Genomic DNA, 19,866 nt, shown 5'->3' with positions numbered 1-19,866 from the left:
GATGGGGACAGGGGCGGAGGCAGTCTTCTACAAGAGTCCCAGGAAAAGGATCAGTGTGTAGGCCAAAGGCTGGAGAAACCATGGCCTCCCCTTGTATCCCCAGTATCCACCCAGCCATCAGGACCCCCAATGAGGTGACAATGAGGAAATTCAGATGGGAGCAATGCAGGGGAAGGGCATCAGGGTCTCAGACCCCAGCCAGACAGGAGCCCTTCTCTCCAAATCACTGTGCCGCGCAGAACCCGTTAGGTCTGACCACTAACCTCCACACACGGGACTCAGCAGCCTGGGAGCCCACAAGATCGGCCAGAGGCATTCACAAAAAGTATTTTATTATTCTTAACAGTATTCACTTCAAAGGAATAAGAGGATAGCATACAATTTTTTTACAGACAATATATAAATGTTGTACATAATTAACAATAACTTAGTTCACTAATCCAAAATAAAACAAGCCAAATAAAACATAAAAACAGAAAATACTGCGGATTCTTTTTCTTATGCGGATACTAGTACAAAATAAGTTACTTCTGGCTGTGGTGCCCCCGCAGCGATCGCCTACCCATATTGCACTTGGTCGACTACATCAGCACAATCCTGGTCCTGGGCCGGCCCTCGCCGGCCGCCGCACCCCACCACCTCCGCATACAGAATCTAAGCTCGGACACGGTTATGTACAGCTGTACCTTGGGAAGGATCCAGACAGCCACAGCAAAGCAGAGCACAACCCAGGCGTCTCCAGGGACCCCGGCAGGGTCGTGGCCTCTCCCTGGACCCACCCCCCAACTCCTGCCTCTGCCACCTGCCAGACCAGCCCCTGGAGGCCAAGAGCAGCCAAAGCCCCTCCCCAGGCCCCCGGCTCCCCGTTTGAGGGCTGTGGGATCCAAGAACTTTTCCAAAAATAATTGCGAAGCTACAGCCTTGGTTTGTAGGTTTTATTCCTTTCCACAGCAAGGGCTTCCGTGGCAACGTACAATTGACTGGACCCAAAATGAGTTTAAAAATAAAACAACTAACTCCTCAGCGAGTTAAGCTTATGCAGTCTTTTGTATATATATATATTTTTTTTTTCTTTTGTCTCAGAGTGGGAGGGAAGGGGGTCGAGGGGTGAGCAGAAAAAGGATGTTATGTACAGGGGTCCACCTGGCAGAGGAGTCAGGCTGTGGCTCAGGCTCGTTAAGGGGACACGGGTCACACCAGCTTCGGCCTCAGAGCCAGGGGAGCAATCTGGGAGACATTTCCCCTCTCAAGAAAATGTTGTTTCCTTCCTGTGACCCAGCCCTGGCCTGGGAATCTGCGCAGGACCGCCCATGATTGTCTCTGCCCTCCAGGGCCGGGCCGCCAGGGCACACACCGCTCAGCCTCCCCGGGCCGGTGGTGGTCCGGCTATACTGGCTCAGCCCAACCTGAGCTCCAGCTGTTTCAGAGAGGGAAGCCAGAGGGGAAGGTGCGGGCCGAGGGCCCCACACACCTGCCCCCAGAGCCCTAGCAAGCAGGTGGGCCAAGCGGTACTTGACGCAAAAGACCCAGAGAACCTAGGGCTGCTCGGACCTCCAAGTCTCCCAGTCCTTGTTAGAAACAAGAGCAAAATAAATTACTTTTGCCTACTCCCTTCTCCTCCCCAAAACGGTCTTCTTCATTTGTCCCCTGCCTCCCTCCTTTTCTCTTCAAAAAGTTGTCCGTTCTGTTCTCCAAACAATCGTCCGTGATGGAAACCCCACCTGGGCAGGAAGCCGGGCCAAGGCCGCCCCCCAGCCTGGGTGAGGATCTTCACCGTGACCTCTGACGGCCGAGTGGAGCACCCACAGGAGAGGCAGCTTGGGGCTCCAACTGGGCTGGCGGGAGTGCCATCAGTCTTCAGGGAATGGCAGGCAGCTAAGGGTTTGCCCCCCCCCCCCGCCTAGGGGCGCCCAGCCTCGCACCGCGGGCCACCCTCCTCGGCATCCGTCCGTCCATTTGTGGGGGGCTGTCCCTAGCCCATGGCGGTCACCATGCTGGATGGGTGGGGGTGGCCAAAGGAGAGACTGGAGGAGGGGTGGATGGGCGTTGGGGTGGGCAAGATGTGTCCCGAGTGGCTGAAGGGTGGGAGGTGGCCCACGGGCGCCATGTGTCCAGCCAGGGCGGCGGCGCTGAAGGGGGAGGCCTTCTCCTGCATGCACTTGGACAGCTCCTCGAAGCACTCTGCACCTTTCTTGTTCTTCTTGGACTTGGTGGACATCTTCCGGTTCCTAGTCTGGATCCCTTCCTTCTTCATGGTCAGCGGCCTGTTCACCTGGGGGCAACCACAAAACTGTCAGGGGGGTCTAGTTCCCTTCCCAGAACAAGACCCCACCCCCCAGCTTCCACATGGCGCCAAAGGCGGGTCTGGGCTCGGGACCCCACTTGCAAACGCCCTCGGCCCGCCAGGGTCTTCCCATCAGCCTGCCGCCCTTTCAAGAAAGGTCTCTTTCAATGTGTGGGACCCGCAGGCCAGGCCGTTGAGCCCACTAAGTGCCAGCACTGCCCCCCATCGACACAACCGAACTCCACACCCACCTTTTGTTTTAAAAAGACACCACTTCCCCAGACCGCCGCTGTGGAGGCCACACTTGCAGCCAGCTTGCCCCCTCTTATGGGAAGCCCTTCTGGCACTTGGGGCTTGCCCGCCAGGGGAACAGCCGCCTCCCAAGCCAAGCCACGCTGGAGATTGTGGCTGGGGCCCCGCGCCTGGCAGCACAAAGAGCCGCGGTCCCCGGGGAGGGGCGGGGCGGGCCGGGGAGGGGCGGACTCACATTGTGCAGCTTGTAGTAGAGGCCACAGGCGTTGCAGACAGGGTCCCCGTTGGCGTTTCGGCGCCATAAGGTGGTGGTTGTCGTCTGACAATTTGCACAACAGGTGCCGGCTCTCCTGGCGGCCGACTGGGAGGGGAGGGTGGCGTCAGCAGGCTGGGCTCCCACGCCCCACCTCGACCTCCCTCCCCGACCCTCACCCCAACCCCCCATCCCTGCCAACTTAGCCCAGGAGCGGGAAATCTCACAGGGGAATCCAAGCATCTCAGAAGCCGTGGAATTTTAGAATTTGAGACCTAAGCCATCGCAGAACTCAGAATAAAGAACTCTCAGAAGCCTGATCTCAGAATCAACAGGGGTGCAAGAGCTGAAGAGAAAAATCAGCCACCGCCCCCAACCCTTAAACTAACTCTATAAAAGGGGAAACTGAGGTCCTGAGAAGGGCTCTTTGGTTTAGAAGCCTGGCTCACATGTCCGCACGACTCTCCACGACCCACAGTCCTGGGTGTGACCTCGCCTGAGGCCAGGGCAGGGACGTCAAATGTTTAGGGAGTCTAGAGCGGCACCGTCCAATATGATCGCCACTAGCCAGGTGGGGCTGTTTAAATTCAACTGAACTACGATTTAATAAAATTAGAACTTCGTTCCTTCCTTTGCACAGCCACATTTCAAGGAATCCACCGCCCCAACCATAGTGGGCAGTGCAGATCCAGAACATTTCCATCACCGCAATGCTGGTCTGTCCCACACCCTGTACCCCAAACCAGAGTGCTCACTGCCCCGCAGCCCCTCAGGGAATGCAGGCCAGAGATGTCTGGGAATAAGTGCCTGGTTTCTGGAAAAGGGAAAAGTGAGAGAAAGTAAGAGAGTCTTCACCCAAGAAAGCAGATCTCCTCTTGTGGGCCCACCCGCCCAGCCCCACAGTGACAGAATGTGTCTGTCCCCCGCAACACTCCCCAGTGAACCGCAGGCAGCAGGGCTGGGGTTGGGGGAATGAGACCAGCAGAGGCCAGGAGGGCCCTAGGCCGGAGCTCCAACCTCCTCGACAGCGGAGGGACCTGCCGGTCTGCTGCCTCAGAGGCGGGGAGGGTGAGGGTGAGTAAGCAGCCTGAAGCTGGAATTCTGACTCAGGGGCCAACACCGTATCCTCCACCCCTACCCCCACCCGGGGCCCTCACCCCGCCCGTGCTCAGGGTGGGGAAAAAAAAGGGGGCCCCCAAAGCGGCCAGCGATTTAAGCCTCATAAATCACTTCGCCCTGAAAAAAATATATTTATTATTCTTAGCTTTTTACGCATTATTTGCAGAGCGGAGGGTATTAGAAATTTCAAAACAGCCCAGCGAGAGGCAGGACTGAGCCGAGGAGAGGCTCTAAAACTCGCGGAGTCCGGAAACAGATACGCGAAGTTTCCTTATCTTCAGGCTGCAGATGTCCGGATAGGAAACTCCGGCAGGAGATCCGAAAGGGCATTTTTTTAAATCACTCAAATGAAAATACACAGTATAGGTGACTCCATGGAAAAATAATAAAGGGCAGGTTTTTTTGGTGGTTGGTGTGTGTGTTTTATTTAAATAAGCGTGAGGAGACTGTGTTCTGGGCTACAAGGAAAATTACTTCATGGCCCTATTTTTAAAGAGAGCTAAACAGAGGCCAGGGGACAGGAGTTGGGCCCTTGGACACTCAACTTTGGGGATCCCTGAGCTCAGTGGGGGGAGGGTACCTGGAGGGCTGCAGAGGGGGAAATCTGGCCTGAAAAAAAATCTGGCCTAAAAGAAGGGTGACCCCAAGCGATTTAAATGGTAAGAGGATTTCAAGAGGCAACGCAGCTGCATTTGAAGGGTTTGGTGGTGTTACTCTTATTTTTTAAATAAATTGTCGGCTCCAGTCCAGGTCAGCGTCAGGGTGCTGCCCACCGGCCCCCTCCCCAGCCACCTGCTGCCCCGTGCCTACCAGTCTCCGCTTAGGCTTGATGAGTGGCCGGTTCTGCCCATTCATCTTGTGGTAGAGCCCGCAGGCGTTGCACAGGTAGTGCCCAGTGCCGTCCCGCCGCCAGAGAGGGGTGGCTGTGGCCCCACAGTTGACGCATTCCCGGCCTTCTGAAGGGGGACAGGGAGAGACGCCGGCCCGCTTAACGGATAATGTCGAGGGGAGAGACGCAGGGGTGGGCCAGCGCCAATCAGGCAGCCGTCTGCCTCGGCCCGGATGCTTCAGGGGGTGACTTTTAGCTCCAACCCTGGGCAGGAAGAGGGACCCAGAGGAGGCTTCCCCGCCGAAGGAGATGAGTTCTGAAAGTAGCTTTAAGGCCAAGTCTCCCTCTTCAAAACCCTGGCTTGAAGGAAGGGAAACGGGGCTGGAGGGAGGAGTGGGGCCAGGGCCCCAGGGATTCTGGGCGCGACAATGAAAGGGTATTTACAGCAAACTTCGCCGACGGCAGGGCGGTGGCAGGAGTGGCCCAGCTCGACCCGGCTGGGCCTGGGAGGACTCTGCCTTGCTTTCTAGTTCTGCCTCTTCGGTCTGTCCCTTTCCCCAACTTCGTCCGCCACCTTCCGATTGATTCTCTGCCCCGCGTCCTCTGCCCTCAGCTCCTACCCTCTTTCTGTTCTCGGAGCAAGGGAATTTCCTTCTTTCTCCCCAGCTGCCCTCTCTTCCGCTGAGGCCCTAGAATTCAGTCCCGGACTCGGATACAAGGTGTTGCTCTTTAAAATAAAACACATCCCAAGCCCTTTCGTTTTGAAGTTAAGCAGACTAAGTGACCTTGGTCTTCTGTCGGTGGTGGTGTTTTTGGTTTTTGGTTTTTGTTGTTGTTTTAAAAGGCCATCTGGAATTCAAATACAACGTAAAACAAACTTGGGAGAAAGGGCTAATTTAAGGCAAGGTAGCTGGACTGAGAACAGGGGCCCTGGGGTGGGGCTGAGGTGGGTGCCTGCGACGGTGGGGGCAATCAGGCAGGGTAGCTGGATGCCTTACATCGTGTTGCCTGGGAAAAATTTTTCCCCATTTAGTTTAAACTAAATTGTCGATATAGCTGGGCAAGGAAAGGTTCCTGGACTCAGGAGTAAAAGTTTTAAAAATCTTCTTCTTCCTTAGCTTAAAGGGATTGGAAGGGAGGCATTGACAGCGAAAGCCCGTGCTAGCTCCGGTTTCTGCTCTCCAGCCAGGTTCTCGGACGGAACCAGTGTGGCCCCAGCCGTCTCCTCCGGCAAAGGGGCAAAGCTACCTACAGCTTCGTCGCCTCACTCCAGCCTTCGGGGAGGGAGAGTGAAGGATGCGCCAGCGGGCAGGGAGCAGGAACGACTCCCGGAATGCTGCTTTGGGGGAAATCTCCCAAGGAGATTGGGAAACATCGAAATCCCAAGATTTGGACTGCCTGACTTGGAGAACCAGATTCCTTAAGGGTCTGGAGCGTACCCACAGCACCCACAGCACGCACACGCACAAAAACACGCACAAAAACACGCACACACAGCCTCGTTGCTGTCGCTTGCTACTGCATTCCCTCACACAAGTCAAGAGGCTGCTCAAATTTTCACTTAAGATTCAGGGAAGGGAAGGGGGAATCCCCGGTCTGGGTTCAGTCTGGCAGTGGCCAACCTTGGAAGGAAGGGTGAGGAGGGGGAAGGGAAATGAACTTTGGGGGCGACCCTGGACAGTTAAGGAAAGGACAAAAGTTTTAGGGCTCCCTCTCCCCCATTCTGGGTTCTCAAACGTCTGTTAGGGTCTATTAGAGAGAGACTTCACCCATTCCCAGATCTGGAAGACTGGCACTGCCCCGCCTCCCATATCATAGCCCCCGACCCCCACACACAAAAGCACAGATCAACCCCACTCCCACTGGCTCCCTGGCACCTGTCTTTACCTGAACAGGAGCGTGCCTTGCTGCGCTGCTTAGGGGTGAAGCTGGAGGCAGGGCCACCCAGGAAGCCTCCGGGGTGGAAGAGTCCGCTGCTGTAGTCGTGAGCAGCGGCGGGCACATAGGAGGGGTAGGTGGGGATGGGGTGGTGTGTGGCAGGCTGGGTGCCCATGGCAGCCAGGCCTGGGCGCAGGGGACTGCCGCTTTCCATCTTCATGCTGTCGGTCAGTGACACCTGGTACTTGACCCCATCCTTGTCCTCCCCCCGGGCTGCATTACCCCCTGCGGAAGAGGAGGCTGGGGAGGCAGCCCCGGTGGTGCTGGGGTCAGGGGACACTTCCTTGGGCGGAGTGGGTGGGAAGCCGAAGAGGTGGGAGCCAGAGTGGGCTGCAGTGGGAGTGAGGGAGGCCACAGAGCTCCCGCTCCCTGCCCCGCTCCCACCCCCTGCCCCTGGGTACACGGAGAGGGGGCCTCCGGGGCCTCCAGCAGCTGAAGGGTGCAGCGGCGTCTTGGAGAAGGGGCTCACGGTCCAGGGATTGTGGTGGTGCGCTGCAGCCGCGGAGAGGGCTGCTTTACCCCCATCGAGCCAGGGCAACCCTGGGCTGTGCAACAAGTGTGGGCGGCACATCTGGCCTCCGGTCAGGCGGGCTGCGGGAGGAGGGAGAGGGGTCAGGGTGCGCAGAGGCCGAGTCGCGCCATGACAGATACACGGGACCACAACTCACAAAACAGCTAGCAGTAACATTCTTCCCAAAGAAAACCAGAAACATAATACCTCAACCGGTAATAATCAAGAATGTCAGTCCGGAGCTGAAGGACAAGTGGCACCCGAGGAACCCCACCAGACCAGGGCCTCGAGGGAACCCGCACAGGCCAGCTGGGAATTGGGCAAACACCCTGCGGTGCCCAGACCCTCCTCAAGAGGCTGCTGCCCCCACCTTTCCCGCCCCAATTTTTCAGCTGCCTCGATTCCTGCGGAGCTCACATCCGGGAAGCAGGCCGCCGGGCCCTCCTCCCCTCCCGCGCCCGGCGCGCGGCGCACGGCTCCTGGGCTCCCAGTCACCCACTGGCCTTGGGCTCACCGTGCGCGGGGCTGTAGGAGACGCGCGCCCGCGCGTGGGCTGGGTTGGCGTAATAGGGGTTGCCCTGCGAGTCCAGGTGGTTGAAGAAGACGTCCACCTCGTCGGGAGGCAGCAACTGCGCGGGCTCCATGTAGTTGTGCGCCAGGCCCGGATGGTGCGAGTCAGGGTGCTGCGCGTTCAGCACGGCGGGGTGCGCCATCCAGCGCGGCTGCTCCGGCGCCACCTCCATGGCCGGTAGTGGAGGCTCGGGATCTGGGCCGAGGCGGTGGCGGCGTCCCTGCGCGACGGAAGGGGGCGTGAGGGGCGCCGCCACGGCCTGACACCCCCAAAGTCCCGCCACGCGGAGTCCCGCACGCCGCTGCGCCCCAGCAGAGCCCGGCCGAGGCACAGTCCCGGGTGGGAGGAAAGCTCAAAGCTCAAAACGAAAGGAAGGCGGAGGAGATCGGTCAGCCGCTCACATTCACATGGTGACCCCCAGTCCCAGAGCCACACATCCGTGCACACCGGCTCACACACGGGCACAAGCCCCGACACCAGTGACCCCAACAAACACAAACAGAGTCTCACTTTAAATCGGACACTCACACTGACCCCCCCCCCGCCCTCCTTCCCGGGACACAAACGCATAAACACAGACTGAAAGTTGAAGACAGGCGCCTGGGCACCCACTGGGCACATGATCTTAGCGACACGCACATACCTGCACTTGGCGCCGGATACACATACCAGGTTGACGACCCCCCCCCCAAAAAAAAAAAACCACACACACTAAGCCCCAGCGGCTGGGCGCCAGCCTCCCCCCACCCCCGCCCCAGCTCACTCCCAGGAGGCACAATCAAGACCTCTCACCAAGGCACACCAAAGCAGTCACCCGAAGCCTGGCCCCGGCCTTGACCCACCGAAAGGACCTCTCAGAGCTTGGCGCGCCCCAGGCCCCCCGCCACTCTCGCACCCCAAACTTACACACGCAACGCCGCAGGGAGGGGGGCCACGGCCTCGGGGACGGAGGTTCAGCACCGGCGGGAGCCCCGGGAGTGGCGGGCTCAGGAACCGCGCTTCAGGCGGCTGGGCTCACGGAGTAGGAGCGGGGGACAGCGCGCGCCTCGGCCTCAGGCCCGCCCGGCTCCGGCCCCTCGGCATCCTCCGGCCGCCCTGGCGCCAGCTCGCGACTCCTGCACAGACATGAAGCGGGGGCCGTGCACGCCTAAGAAGCCTGCGCCAGCCAATCAGCGCCGCGCGCCGCCCAGCCTCCGCCCCCCATTGGCTGCGCCCGCAACTCCCGGACCGCCGGACTCCCGGACTGACCCGCAGGCCTGCCCCCCTCCGCCGGCGGGCCCCCTCCCAGCGCCCTCCCGGCGGCCCCTGCTGCCAGTGCCCCCCGCCGGGACCCTCACCCCACCGGCTGACTGCTGCGCCCCCTCTTGCGGACGCTCCTGGATCCGCCTAACCCCAAGACGCTCTTCCCAGTTACTAACCAACTGGGGACCCCCTCCCCGGCAGCCTGGGTCCCGCACCCTCTGGGCGTCTGGGTGTCCTCTCCCCAGGACCCCCGCTCTTCCACTCCCTCAGATCCCACCTCCTTTACCACTGAACGTGGCCAGTTGGAGTCCCAACTACCTACCCAGGCTGTTCCCTCCCCCGACTCGGGCTATGGCTGAGCAGGGGGTTGGGAGGACAGCTTCGAGACAGCAGGAGCGGTGAAGGGCAGGAACTACGGGACTCGAGTGGGCACCTGGGCCTCGGACAAGAGGCCGTTTAGGACTGTGCTTGACCGGGTGGAGGTGGCCTGGCTGGCGGCTCCAGAGAGGGGGAGGGGGCGTCCCCTTCCCGGGCGTGGCCTTCGCAGACCAACGGGCCGAACTGCCTGGGGCGAGGCCATGGAGACCCGGACTGGCGCCGGCGCCGGCTCGAAGGAGACGCCTCCGGGCAGGAGAAGGCATTTCTCCCTCCTGGGGGTCCCTAAGGCGGCCCCTGGGGAGAGGGAGGCGATAGACTGAGAGCTCTGTCCCCTAAGTCACCTGGAACTGCTCTCCACACACCTCCAATGCACAGATCCAGCTCTGTGGGTGGAGTGGGCTCCCGTGCACAAATCTCCTTGCTTTCTCCCATTGTACAGACATAGGAGACCGAGGCTCGAAGGGAGCCTATGGCCGACTGGGGGGGGGGGGGGAGGGTCGGAAACAAAGAACTTTGGGGAGACTGAGACAGGTGCGGGGGTAAGGGGGGAATAATCGTCGTCCTCCAGCCCCTCTCCCTTAGCTGGGTCTACGGCTCTCGTAGTGGGAGCCCAGAGGGATCCCAGGTGGGTCCGGGACAGGGGAGAGGGCGGGGGTCCGGGCCACCCCCGGGAGGGTGGGGGGAGGGGCGGCGGGATTGACAGTCGGTAATTGGGTAACTGGAGGCGGCTTCTCCGGCCGGGCGGCCCCGCCACCGCGACGCCGGGGCCCTGACGTCACCCGATTCGCCAGGAAATGAACTTTTTAATAATCCGAGGAGGGAGGAAAGCCCTTGGTCCCCTCGGCTCGGGGGGCTCCCGGCCAGGCCCAGCTCCGCGGGAGCGCCCGTCACCCTCTCCCAGACCAGCTCTGGGCAGCGCCGGGGGGCGCAGGCACAGGCTAGGGGCCTCCTCCTGCCTTTGCGTCCGGCTGTCCGTTGATCTGTCCGAGGCCCTGGCGGCAGGTAAAGACGAGGGGCTGGAAGCGCAGAGCCCCATTTGGCTGGGAACCAGCGCGTCTTGGGCGCTTGGGGACCCGCCTGCCCTGGCGGCCCGCTGCGCCTCCCGCTCCGCTCCACTCCGGGGCGCGCGGAGTCCGCCTGGTCTACTCGGAACTCCGCTCCGCATAAGAGGAGGCCGGCGCCAGCTGGGTAAAGCGCGCCGGGGCCGGGAGTGGGAGCGCGAGGCCGCGGGCGCCGGGCCTCTGCGGCCAGGCCGGGCAGGTGATTGGCCTCAGTGCCTTCCGGTTCGCGCTACCCGAAACGCGCGCGGTCTGGCCGGGACTCGCTGCCTCTCTGTTCGTCTGTCTCTCCTCCCTGCCTTTAGTTTATGATTCTTCATCAACGCGTAAAATGCAATCGTCGGAGCCTCGAGACTGTTTTGCGTCCCTGGAACCTAGCAGGAGCTTATCAAAGACACTGCCGCCCCGGGGACAATCCCTGGTGTCAGGCAAGACTGCCCGGCCAGCTCGAACCCCGGGACCCAGCTCAGGAGGCAGCCAGCAGCTTGCCAGACCCGGGGCCGCGAACGCCGGAGCCGAGCGGAAGATTTCCGTGGGTCTGCGATCCGCGCCTCCGCTCGCAGGGAGGTGGCTACTCTGGGCGCTCGGGAAAGCAGGTAATTCGCTTTATTTTCCCCAAAGGCGTGCTTCAAATTACCCCCGTTCGGGGTGGGTCTGCAGTTTAATCATTACGAACTCGGCTAAAAGCCCCTCCGAGGCAACCTGAAGCCCCTCTGGGGCAGCGTCTTGGGCCACCGCAGAAGTGGAGGTGACCAGCCTGGCCGGGCCCCCAGCCTGAACGGCAGCCCTGAGCTGCCCGCTGGCCTGGCGCAGAAGCGAGCGCTGGCGGGGATTTAATTACCCCGCTCGGCGGCTCAGAAAATCGCCGCGCAGAGGAGCTTAGCAGGGCAGTTAAGCAATGCTTGAGCAGGGGCCTCGGGAGATCCGCACGAGTCTCCCTTCCCGCAATCCCGGCCTAGAGGGGAGGAAAAAAAAAGGGCGGGGGGGAGGGAGCCCTGCCAGGTCTCTTGAGGCCCCGAGGGTGCCTTCCTCCAAAAGGCAGGCAGGCAGGCAGCCGGCTTGGCGGAGGCCTCCACTATGGTTGGAGCTCCTGCGTTGGACGCGGGACTACTGCGTTCTCCCGCAGGAACGAACCCGCCTGGGAGAGAGAAGAGGGGCGCCAGGCAGGAGAAGGCCCAGCTGGTCAGTAAAACACACCTCCCCCATCATGAGTGTGTGTGTATGCCAGACAGACCAAGGGCCACTAGTCAGGCATCTTGCCCAGTAGGCAGCAAAGACCATCCTATCACTTGTACCCAAACAAACATCCGGGGAGGCTCAGGGCAGCCCCCCCCCAATCAGCTTGGATTGTGGGGGGGCACCCTCACACATGAGGAAACAGATTTATTTCAGTTTATAGCCTGGGGCTTCAGGGTCTCCAGAACACCTTCAGAGGGACGTGACCCCTTTTCCATGTTTCTGTTGGTTTCCAAGGGTTGTTGCTAATGCGGGTGCTGCGTTTTGATCGCACTGACAAGCTGTCACTTTCCTTACATGAGAACAAGACTTCAGGAAGGACTGGCGATGGGCAGCAGAGAAACTGAATGTTCCAACAGCCTTTTTCAAGTAGCCTGAGATTCCCCGAGAAAGCATGGGTCCTAACGACTCAAGATGCTTTCTCCGGGGAGCTGGAGGCTCAGGGATCTGAGGCCAGGTTCTAGTGGGCCTCACCCACCGGCCTCGGCTCTCAGCTGCCCCTGCCCGGTCTTCCCCTCCCCTCCGTGCCCTTTGTTTAAACTTCCCTCATCCAAGGTGGCCCCTCTGGGACCATAAGTTTGCCCTCTCTTTGTAACCTAATTCTTCTCGCCTTTTCCTATGGGCATCTAATTGGCCAGCGGTGGAGGGGAGATTCAAAGAAATCAGTTTGCTTAAGGACTGTCTTCCATAGGGATATTTAATTGGCAACCCAGCGACCTTCGAGCCCCACACTGGGGATGTGCCTTGAGGGGTACTGAGGAGGAAGAGGGGGCCTGCTTTAGCCAGAGGGGTTCAGAAGTTCCCATAGGGTAAGGCCTCAAATCTGCTCAGGCCTGCAGCCATCCCCCCCACCCAGGGGTTCTGCAATGGAGGGACCAGGACTCCAACAGCCCCTTCTGCTCGCTGGGGTTCATTTTCAGCTCCCCAAATGTGAAGGCTTCTTCTCCTCTGGCCTCCATGATGGCTTTCCCACCCATTACGTCTTTAGGGCCGTTTCAAATCGTAAAACCCGGGCTGAGAAGTCTCAGCGCCCTGGGCTGAGGTGCCTGCGAGATCATGTATCTCCTTACCAGGTTCTAACCACCCACCTCCAAGCCGTACAGCCTCCCCCATAGGCCCTGCTGAGACCTGCAGACAATCGGTCAGCGTTTCTCCTTCCTTCAAGCACAGGCACGGTTTACTCAGACAGCCTGGCGGTCCTGCGGCCCGGCAGCATGACAACTGGTAAATCCGTTTCGTTAGACGCAATTTGTTTGCAATTTGTCGACCCGGCTGGGAAACTCTCTCCAGACGCCTGGGTAGCCGCAACGGCCCTACCTGCTTCTCAAATCCTGCCCACTCATAAACGAATCCCAGCTCTAGGTGCCTGTGTAGACCCGGAGCTCACCGCCAGATGTTCCCGATCCCCGGGAGACGTAGCTTTTTCCAAAACAACGAATTTTCTTCCGTGTTTTCCGGGAAAGGAGCGGCCGCCACTCCCGGGGGCCCTGAACGCCGGATCTTTCCCCTTGCGGTTGGGGCAACCTGGAGTTCAAGCCTGGCCGCCGCCGAAGGATTCTGAATGCCCGGCGTCCAGACAGACCCAGACCGCCGCCGTCTACGCCTCCCGGCGGCAGATCTCGGAGCCCGCGGCGGCCCCATTCTTATTGAAATCCCACTAAACAGATTCCGGCTCCGGCTTGGGGCAGGGGGGAGACTTCCAGACCCGGCGCTCTCCCCCACCCGCACCCCAGCCACACAGGATAAAGGGCCGCGGGGCGCAGCGCGCGGGGGCGCACGCAGGAGCGAGCCGGGTTAAGCCGCGCAAAGCCGGCGCACGGGACCAGCCGGCAGGTGCAGCCGCGGCTCGGCGGCCGGGCTTGGGCGCCTCCGCCGCCTTGGCCCGGAGGTGGGGGCGGCCGAGACAAAGACCCCAGCTCGGGGGCCGGGAGGTGGGGCGCTTTGCGAGGCATCGGGAATAACCGGGGCTCGCGGCCTATGTGTGGCTGCATCCGAGAAATGGGAAAACAAGAGGCCCGACGCGGGCCTACTGTCCTCGACTCCGCAAATACTCCCTCAGCATCAGGCCCCTATGACCTGGGGTTCGAGCCGCTGGTACGACCAGGGCGAACCCCGAAGGCCACAAGTCAGGGGCCACGGGCTAGGGGGACTGCGTTTGGGGGGCCGGGTGGTTCAAACTGGGGACTAGAAGGGCCCTGGGGCCAGGCGGAGGTGGGGGTACTTACCCAGCGAGGTGCGGCGGGCGGCGCCCCCGGGTGGACGGGGCCGGAGCGGAGCGGGGCGCACAGCGCGGTGCGTGGCTAGGTGGGCCCACAGGACCCCGGTGCGAGCTGTCGGCGTTCACCAGCAGGGCCCGGGTGGCGCGCCGAGTGGCCGCATGGTGCGCGGCGGGCCGCTTTTGTTCGCCTGGTGGCCGACGGGGGCCGGCTGGGGTGGGGGCGAAGGCAGCCTGGAGATAGAGACTTGAGCGGCGAGCCCGGGCGGCGCTGGCCTCGTTACCTCCCTCTCGCTCCCGCTGCCTCTCCCTCCCCTCCCCCGGCCGCAGCGGCCGCTGCTTTTTATTTCGACAGCACTTTGAGGGGGCGGGAGCGCCGCAGGGGGGCAGGAGGGTGCCCAGAGCTCTGCGCCCCGTTTCCCTGGTCCAGCCGCCGGGCGGCAGGCCGAGGGCCGGAAGGCACTCAAGGCGCAATACCTTACTCGCCCATACTCCAGACTACTCCCGCCCTCGCAGGGGCGCAGGAATGAGCACCTATTCTCTCAGGGGTGTAAACTCAGAAGGCCCGGGACGTCTCTTTTTCGAGACTCTCCCCGGGGACCCTCATGAGCCGTGGCCACAAGCGCTCACACACACACACACACACACACACACGTACACAGCCGCCTGCTCCTCCTTCTCCAATTCGCTTCCAGTAGTGCTCACACATGCACACTTCTGTGCACACGCGTTAGCACACACAGCTGTGGCTACGTGGAAATTCTCAGCCAGGAGATCTGGGTCACACTGACATGCACGCGGGCATACACCCAAATGTAGCTTGACAATCTGGCACACACGCGTGCACACACACACACACACACACACACACACACACCTCCCTCACTTCCAGGCTGATTTTGGCTAAATGTAGACACATGGCCTTTCCCTTCCAAGCCACCTATACCCTCGCCCCAATTCCCAAACTCCCAAGGAGACCAGAGCATTTCAGGAGTGGAGTTTGAGGCGGCCCCCTGGCCCATCCCCAAGGAACCCTCTCAGGAAAGAGAGGGAGTAGAGGGCTTGTCCTCAGAAGGCTGGGCAGAGGAGCTGGGGTGTGGGAATCTTCACCCCAAGAATGCTAGGGGAATCTGGCCCTTGAACTTCCAAAGTCCCTACATCAAAATTCAACTCCACAGTGGGGGTCCTCCGCTCCCCACCCCCCCTGCCCCGTCCCATTCCAGCTGCCCTGGGGAGTGAAAGTGGCCTGGGGATCTTCGGCCCAGAGAGAAAGTGCTTTGCTTTGGAAGGACTGGGAAGTCCCTGGTCCTGGGAAAACTAGTGTGTGCCCGAGAGAAGTGTCCAGCCCCCCCATCTCTGTGGCCATCTGCTATCTGTGGGTCTTTCTCTGAGGCTGATAGACGTGTATGTGCTGTGTGCGCTCGGGAGAAGATCTATCCTGAGGGCCCCTGTGTGTCTGTGTGCATCTGTGAGCACGTGGGAAGTCTACAAAACTGAGTATATTAGCACGCCCATTTCTTCTTGCGGGTCCCTGGGAGTTTTATATCGAGAGTCTGTGTTCTGTGGGTCCCTGAGAGTTTGTGCTTCATTATGTGTGGCTGTTTCAGAGCATGACCCCAAAAGTGCCTGTGGGAGAGTGTGTCTGTGGAACTGGATGTGTGTCCCTGTGGCTGTGTATCTGTGAGATCATTGTGTTCGTGAATCATATGATGGGAAGTGGGTATTTCCAAGTGTTTATTTATAAATTGGTGTGTGTCCCTATGTGGGTCGGTAGCAGTGTGTGTCTGGGTATCCTGTGTCTATGAATCGGAGCGTGTGTGCGTGTGTGTATGTTCTGTCCGTCTTTAACAGCACTGGGTATTGGGCGTGTAACGTTGTATCTTTGGACGGATGATAGGAGCGTGGACAGTGTATCCAAGTGTGTCTGCATATCTGTCTACAGCTCCACGTATGAACTGATACGTGTTGGGGTGGGTGTTTGTGTCTGTTTATCTAGGGTGTGGACATCTGTGTGTATGAATGTATCTTGGAACTATGTGTATGTACTTCTCTACCCAGTACTACCCTGGGTCTGTCGTCTGGGGAGGCGTGTGTCTCTGGGTGACACATATACTGTGTGTCTTCCCAGATCACCCACCATCCCTAACCGGCAGGGCAGGCGGCCAGTGGAGCTCTGGGGTGCCATTTGCCAGGGCACTCTCTGTCTGTCTGTGGGAGGGGGAGATGAGCTGATAAGGCTTATCTGCCGACGCCAGCGCCATGCTGAATAACTGCTCTAATGAGGTGGCCTCGCTGGGACCACCCGCTCCCAAGGCCCCCAGCCTCACCAGGGAGGGGCATGAGGGAGCCAGTTCGGGGGCACAAGAGCAAATCCCCGTGAACCCAGCAGCGCCTGAGTGTCTACCGAGGCTTTTCTAGTTCTGTCTTGTTTCTTCAGAGGGGGGTTCCAGTCTTACACCCCCACCCCACCTGCCATCTCTCTGCTGGGCTGGGCTGGCCTCTGGTCTGCTGTCAGGAATACAGTCTTAAGAGGGTAGGGGGTGTGGATTAAGAGACATGGAGGCCCAGGGATGGAAAGACCCAGAGAAGGGAGAGGAGGACAGGGAGACCCGAGGACAGATTTTAAAAAGCACCGGCCATAGAGGGACAGAGATGCCAGTAGGGGCTGGAGGGGTGGGATGGGGACACGCAGGAACAGACAAAAACAAACTTAAAAGTGGCAGAAAGAGTCGGAGCGATGGGAACAAAAGCAGCAAACGCGCTAACCAGACACAGCCATGAACAGAGAAACAAGGGAGGAGAGATACAGAGAGGAGAGAGAGAGAGCAAAACACAACAAAAACAGAGGTATGGGAAGGGAGAAGGGAACCCAGGCAGGTTCCCAGAGCAGTGGGGAGAAGAGGGAGAGCGGGAAGGGCCCCAAAGAGAACGAGGGAAAAGTAGGGAGGCCGAAGACGGGCTGGGTGGGACGGACAGACCGATTGGAGGACAGCGGCAGTGCCGAGCGCCGCGCGGACGCGAGCGCGGGAGGCCGAGCGCCAGGCTGCGGGCCGGGAGGGCGTGAGCGCAGAGCCCGCGGGCCGGGCGGGGCACCGAGGCGCGGGCGGCGGTGGCGGGCAGGGGGGTCCAAGCGGGGCTGCGCCGCTGTCCGGGGTAATTTTTCATCTCGGCCGGCTAATCTTTGTTCCCGGCGAAGATAATGAATAGCCAATCGTTATCTGCCCGGCTCCCGGAGGCTGCCCGAGAATGGGGTTGTACAGGGCTGGGAATTGTTTCCAAAGTGCCGCGGAATAAATGGTGTTCCTTATCTCTGCCTTCCAGATTATCGGAGCCCTTTCAGAGCGCGCACAACAAATGCGCCCGCCATCGAATGCATCATTTACCACCGCAGATCCGCGCGCTGATGGGCAGGCAGATAGCCGTCCGCGGGGGGCACGCCGGGCGCCCTGTGCCCGCGCCGCCTGCCTGCCTGCTTGCCTGCCTGCCGGGGGCACCCGCGCGTGCGCCCCCGGGTGTGCCTGGCATGTTTGCATGGACATTCGCGTGTGCCAGTGGATGGGCACTGAACAAGAAAGGGTATTGGTGTGCATGCGGGCATGTCAAAGAAGTGTGCTACAAGAAAGCGCAGGTGTGCAAGCCCATGCTCACGGGCGTGGTGGGCGTGTGTGCTGTGAATGCCTGGGGGGGGGGCCCAGCTGAGGCTGTTGGAGGGTGCACAGAGGAGGGGGTATTGCACGTGAGTGCGTAGGCACGAGTGTCACTCAGGGTGGGAAGGCAGGTGTGTGAAGGAGTGGGTGTGCAAATCCGTGTGTACAGGTGTGGTGGATGAGCGTATTGAGTGCCACAACGTACCTGCCCTCGAGGAGGCCGTTGAGGAGTGCACACAGGAGGCGGTGTCATCTGCCACTAGGTCGCGTGCGAATGTGTATATTCAGACACGGGTGTGTGCCTGCAGGTGTCGACCCTACTCAGTGCTCTGGGTTCCTACGTGCCTGTAAGCATGCGCATCCGTGCATTCCTGTGACTGTCAGGAGTGAGTGTGCCGCGGGTCAGAGTTCACCCCAGTGTGTGCCTTCGGGGTGCACGGATCTGTGTGAGGGTGGTTGTGTTGTTGTGCATCTATATGCCTGGGTGTGCCCGGTGTGCCGTAGGAGGGGCCGGGGGAAGGGCGGTCGTTGGGGCCTGTCCCTGCGCCTGCCTGGGTAGGCTCAGGACACACGGGCCGGGACCCCTCTCCAGCGTGGGAAAGAGACAGCCAGAGGGGAGAGAATGGTGTGCGCGGGTGCGACAGACTCCACAGCAAAAGGGGTGGAATGTGCTAGTGACAGAAAACGGGGTGTGGGGGCCTGTAAGGGAGAAAGGTCTTCGAGGAGTTTGGGGACACCCAGGGGTCCCAATAGCCTCAACAGGCATGCCCTGCCGGAGGCCCCAGAGCTCCCCGCTCCGGACCTAGGGAAAGAGAGACCCGAGCCCCGCCGCCTGAGGTCCCCGCGCAGTGAGTGACACGCGCCGCCGACAAAGGCTGTATTTTTCCAGGCTCGCGCCCCGCCCGCGCGCGCGCGATGGTCCCCATGGCGACGCAGATAGCGCCGCAGCCATTTTCCCTATCTCCCCGGAGTCTATTATACGGCGGGATTAGCTCATCTCCAGGCAGGTCAAACCCAAAGTCACACAACCTGCGGCGCGGGCCCCGCCCCCCGCCCGGCCGCCCCTCCCCCGCCGGGGTCCGGTCTCTGCCAGGCGACCCTCGAGCTAAGGCCCTTGCGCAGGCGCAGAGCGCCACCTGGCGGCCACGGGTGGCCCGAGTTGGGGTCTCCGGGAGCCGGCAGCCTGAACCGGAGTCACCAGGCAGAAGAGCTGTGGCAGGGGTCCTTTCCTCCAGGAGGTGGACTCTCCCAGAAGCTGGGGCTTTGTTTTGTCACTGCTGTGTCCCCAGGGCTGGGCTGACGCACGGTAGATGCTCCTTAAGTGTTTCTTGAAAGGAGAGATGGATGGCAGGAAATTACAGACCCAGCAAACTGTCAAAGGTCATGCAGCTTAGTTGGCCACAAGAAATCACTTCTTAGACTGTATCCACTGAATTTAGAATAAAAGCCAAACTGTGCAATAGCCTTTGCTGACCACTCAGACCTGGTTTCCCCCTTTCTTGCTCCAGCGGGAGCAGCCTACCTTCTGTTCTTTGAACAAACCAGAACATTCCCACTCTCAGGCCTTTGTGTCTGCTGCCCCTTTTACCAAGAGTGTATTCTGCCTCTGCTCAGATGGCACCCCTCAGAGAGCAAAAACCGAGCCTTCCGACTTTCCTTGGTCGGCATTAGGCATTTCTTTTACAGTAAGGACTTACCACATTGCAAAATAGTCTCCTCTCAGGGTGTGCCTGCAGCCAGCTCCCCTGCTCCCTTGGAATGCTAGGCTCCCTGGGGAAAGGGAGTCTGTTTTGCTTCCCAGCAGTAGCTCAGAGGCTGGGGTCTCCTCTGACAACTGGTTGGCGTTAGTCACAACTTAGGGAATGAGTGAATGAGGACAAGGAGAGGCCAGAGCAAGTGAGCCAGACCATGCCCTGCTATCTTTATCATTTCTCCTTACTATTATACCATTCCCCCCCCCCCCCCCCGCCTTAGCTGCCCCTGTGTTTTGCTCACCCCGGTCCCAGGATGCCTGCTCCCGCCAGCAAGTCCAGAGGGGCCCGGATATTTAAGGGAGAGAGCACCATGGAGGCCCCTCCACAAGGTTGGCCTGCCTTGCCTGGGGGGGGTGGGGGGGGGAGAGAGAACACTTCTCACCCTTCACCCTGCATTCTCAGGGAACCGTGGTCTCTCTGGGAAGGCCGGGGCTGCCGGTTGAGACTTCACTCATGATACAAGATAATTATACCTGAGTTGTCATGAGGCGGTGATGATTAATTGCCGTGCATGAGTCATGGATGGCGAAATATCGAGAACGGAGAGAAGGCCACAGCCCGACTGGGCTTCCAGGTGGG

The 19,866-nt window shown here is 60.3% G+C and overlaps 1 protein-coding gene and 1 long non-coding RNA gene across 2 annotated transcripts; one reads left to right on the top strand and one right to left on the bottom strand.

The window, feature by feature from the left end:
• Positions 1-921: 921 nt before the first annotated feature.
• Positions 922-8,883, bottom strand: GATA2 (GATA binding protein 2). The gene is made up of 6 exons (XM_042912373.1): positions 8,664-8,883; positions 7,701-7,977; positions 6,625-7,266; positions 4,719-4,864; positions 2,772-2,897; positions 922-2,272 (listed from the first exon to the last, which is right to left on the bottom strand). Exons 2-6 carry the CDS (start codon positions 7,927-7,929, stop codon positions 1,973-1,975), a joined length of 1,443 nt encoding a protein of 480 aa, XP_042768307.1. The 5' UTR covers positions 7,930-7,977; positions 8,664-8,883; the 3' UTR covers positions 922-1,972.
• Positions 8,884-10,201: 1,318 nt separating this feature from the next.
• Positions 10,202-18,357, top strand: LOC122204738. The gene is made up of 3 exons (XR_006195768.1): positions 10,202-10,379; positions 10,741-11,031; positions 17,208-18,357. It is a non-coding gene; the product is annotated as an uncharacterized LOC122204738 (long non-coding RNA).
• The last annotated feature ends 1,509 nt before the right edge of the window (positions 18,358-19,866 follow it).

This window comes from Panthera leo, chromosome A2, assembly GCF_018350215.1.
Source record: "Panthera leo isolate Ple1 chromosome A2, P.leo_Ple1_pat1.1, whole genome shotgun sequence".
Classification (NCBI taxonomy): domain Eukaryota; kingdom Metazoa; phylum Chordata; class Mammalia; order Carnivora; family Felidae; genus Panthera; species Panthera leo.
Note: the sequence above shows the minus strand (reverse complement) of the source record. Positions and strands in the feature narration are given on the sequence as shown.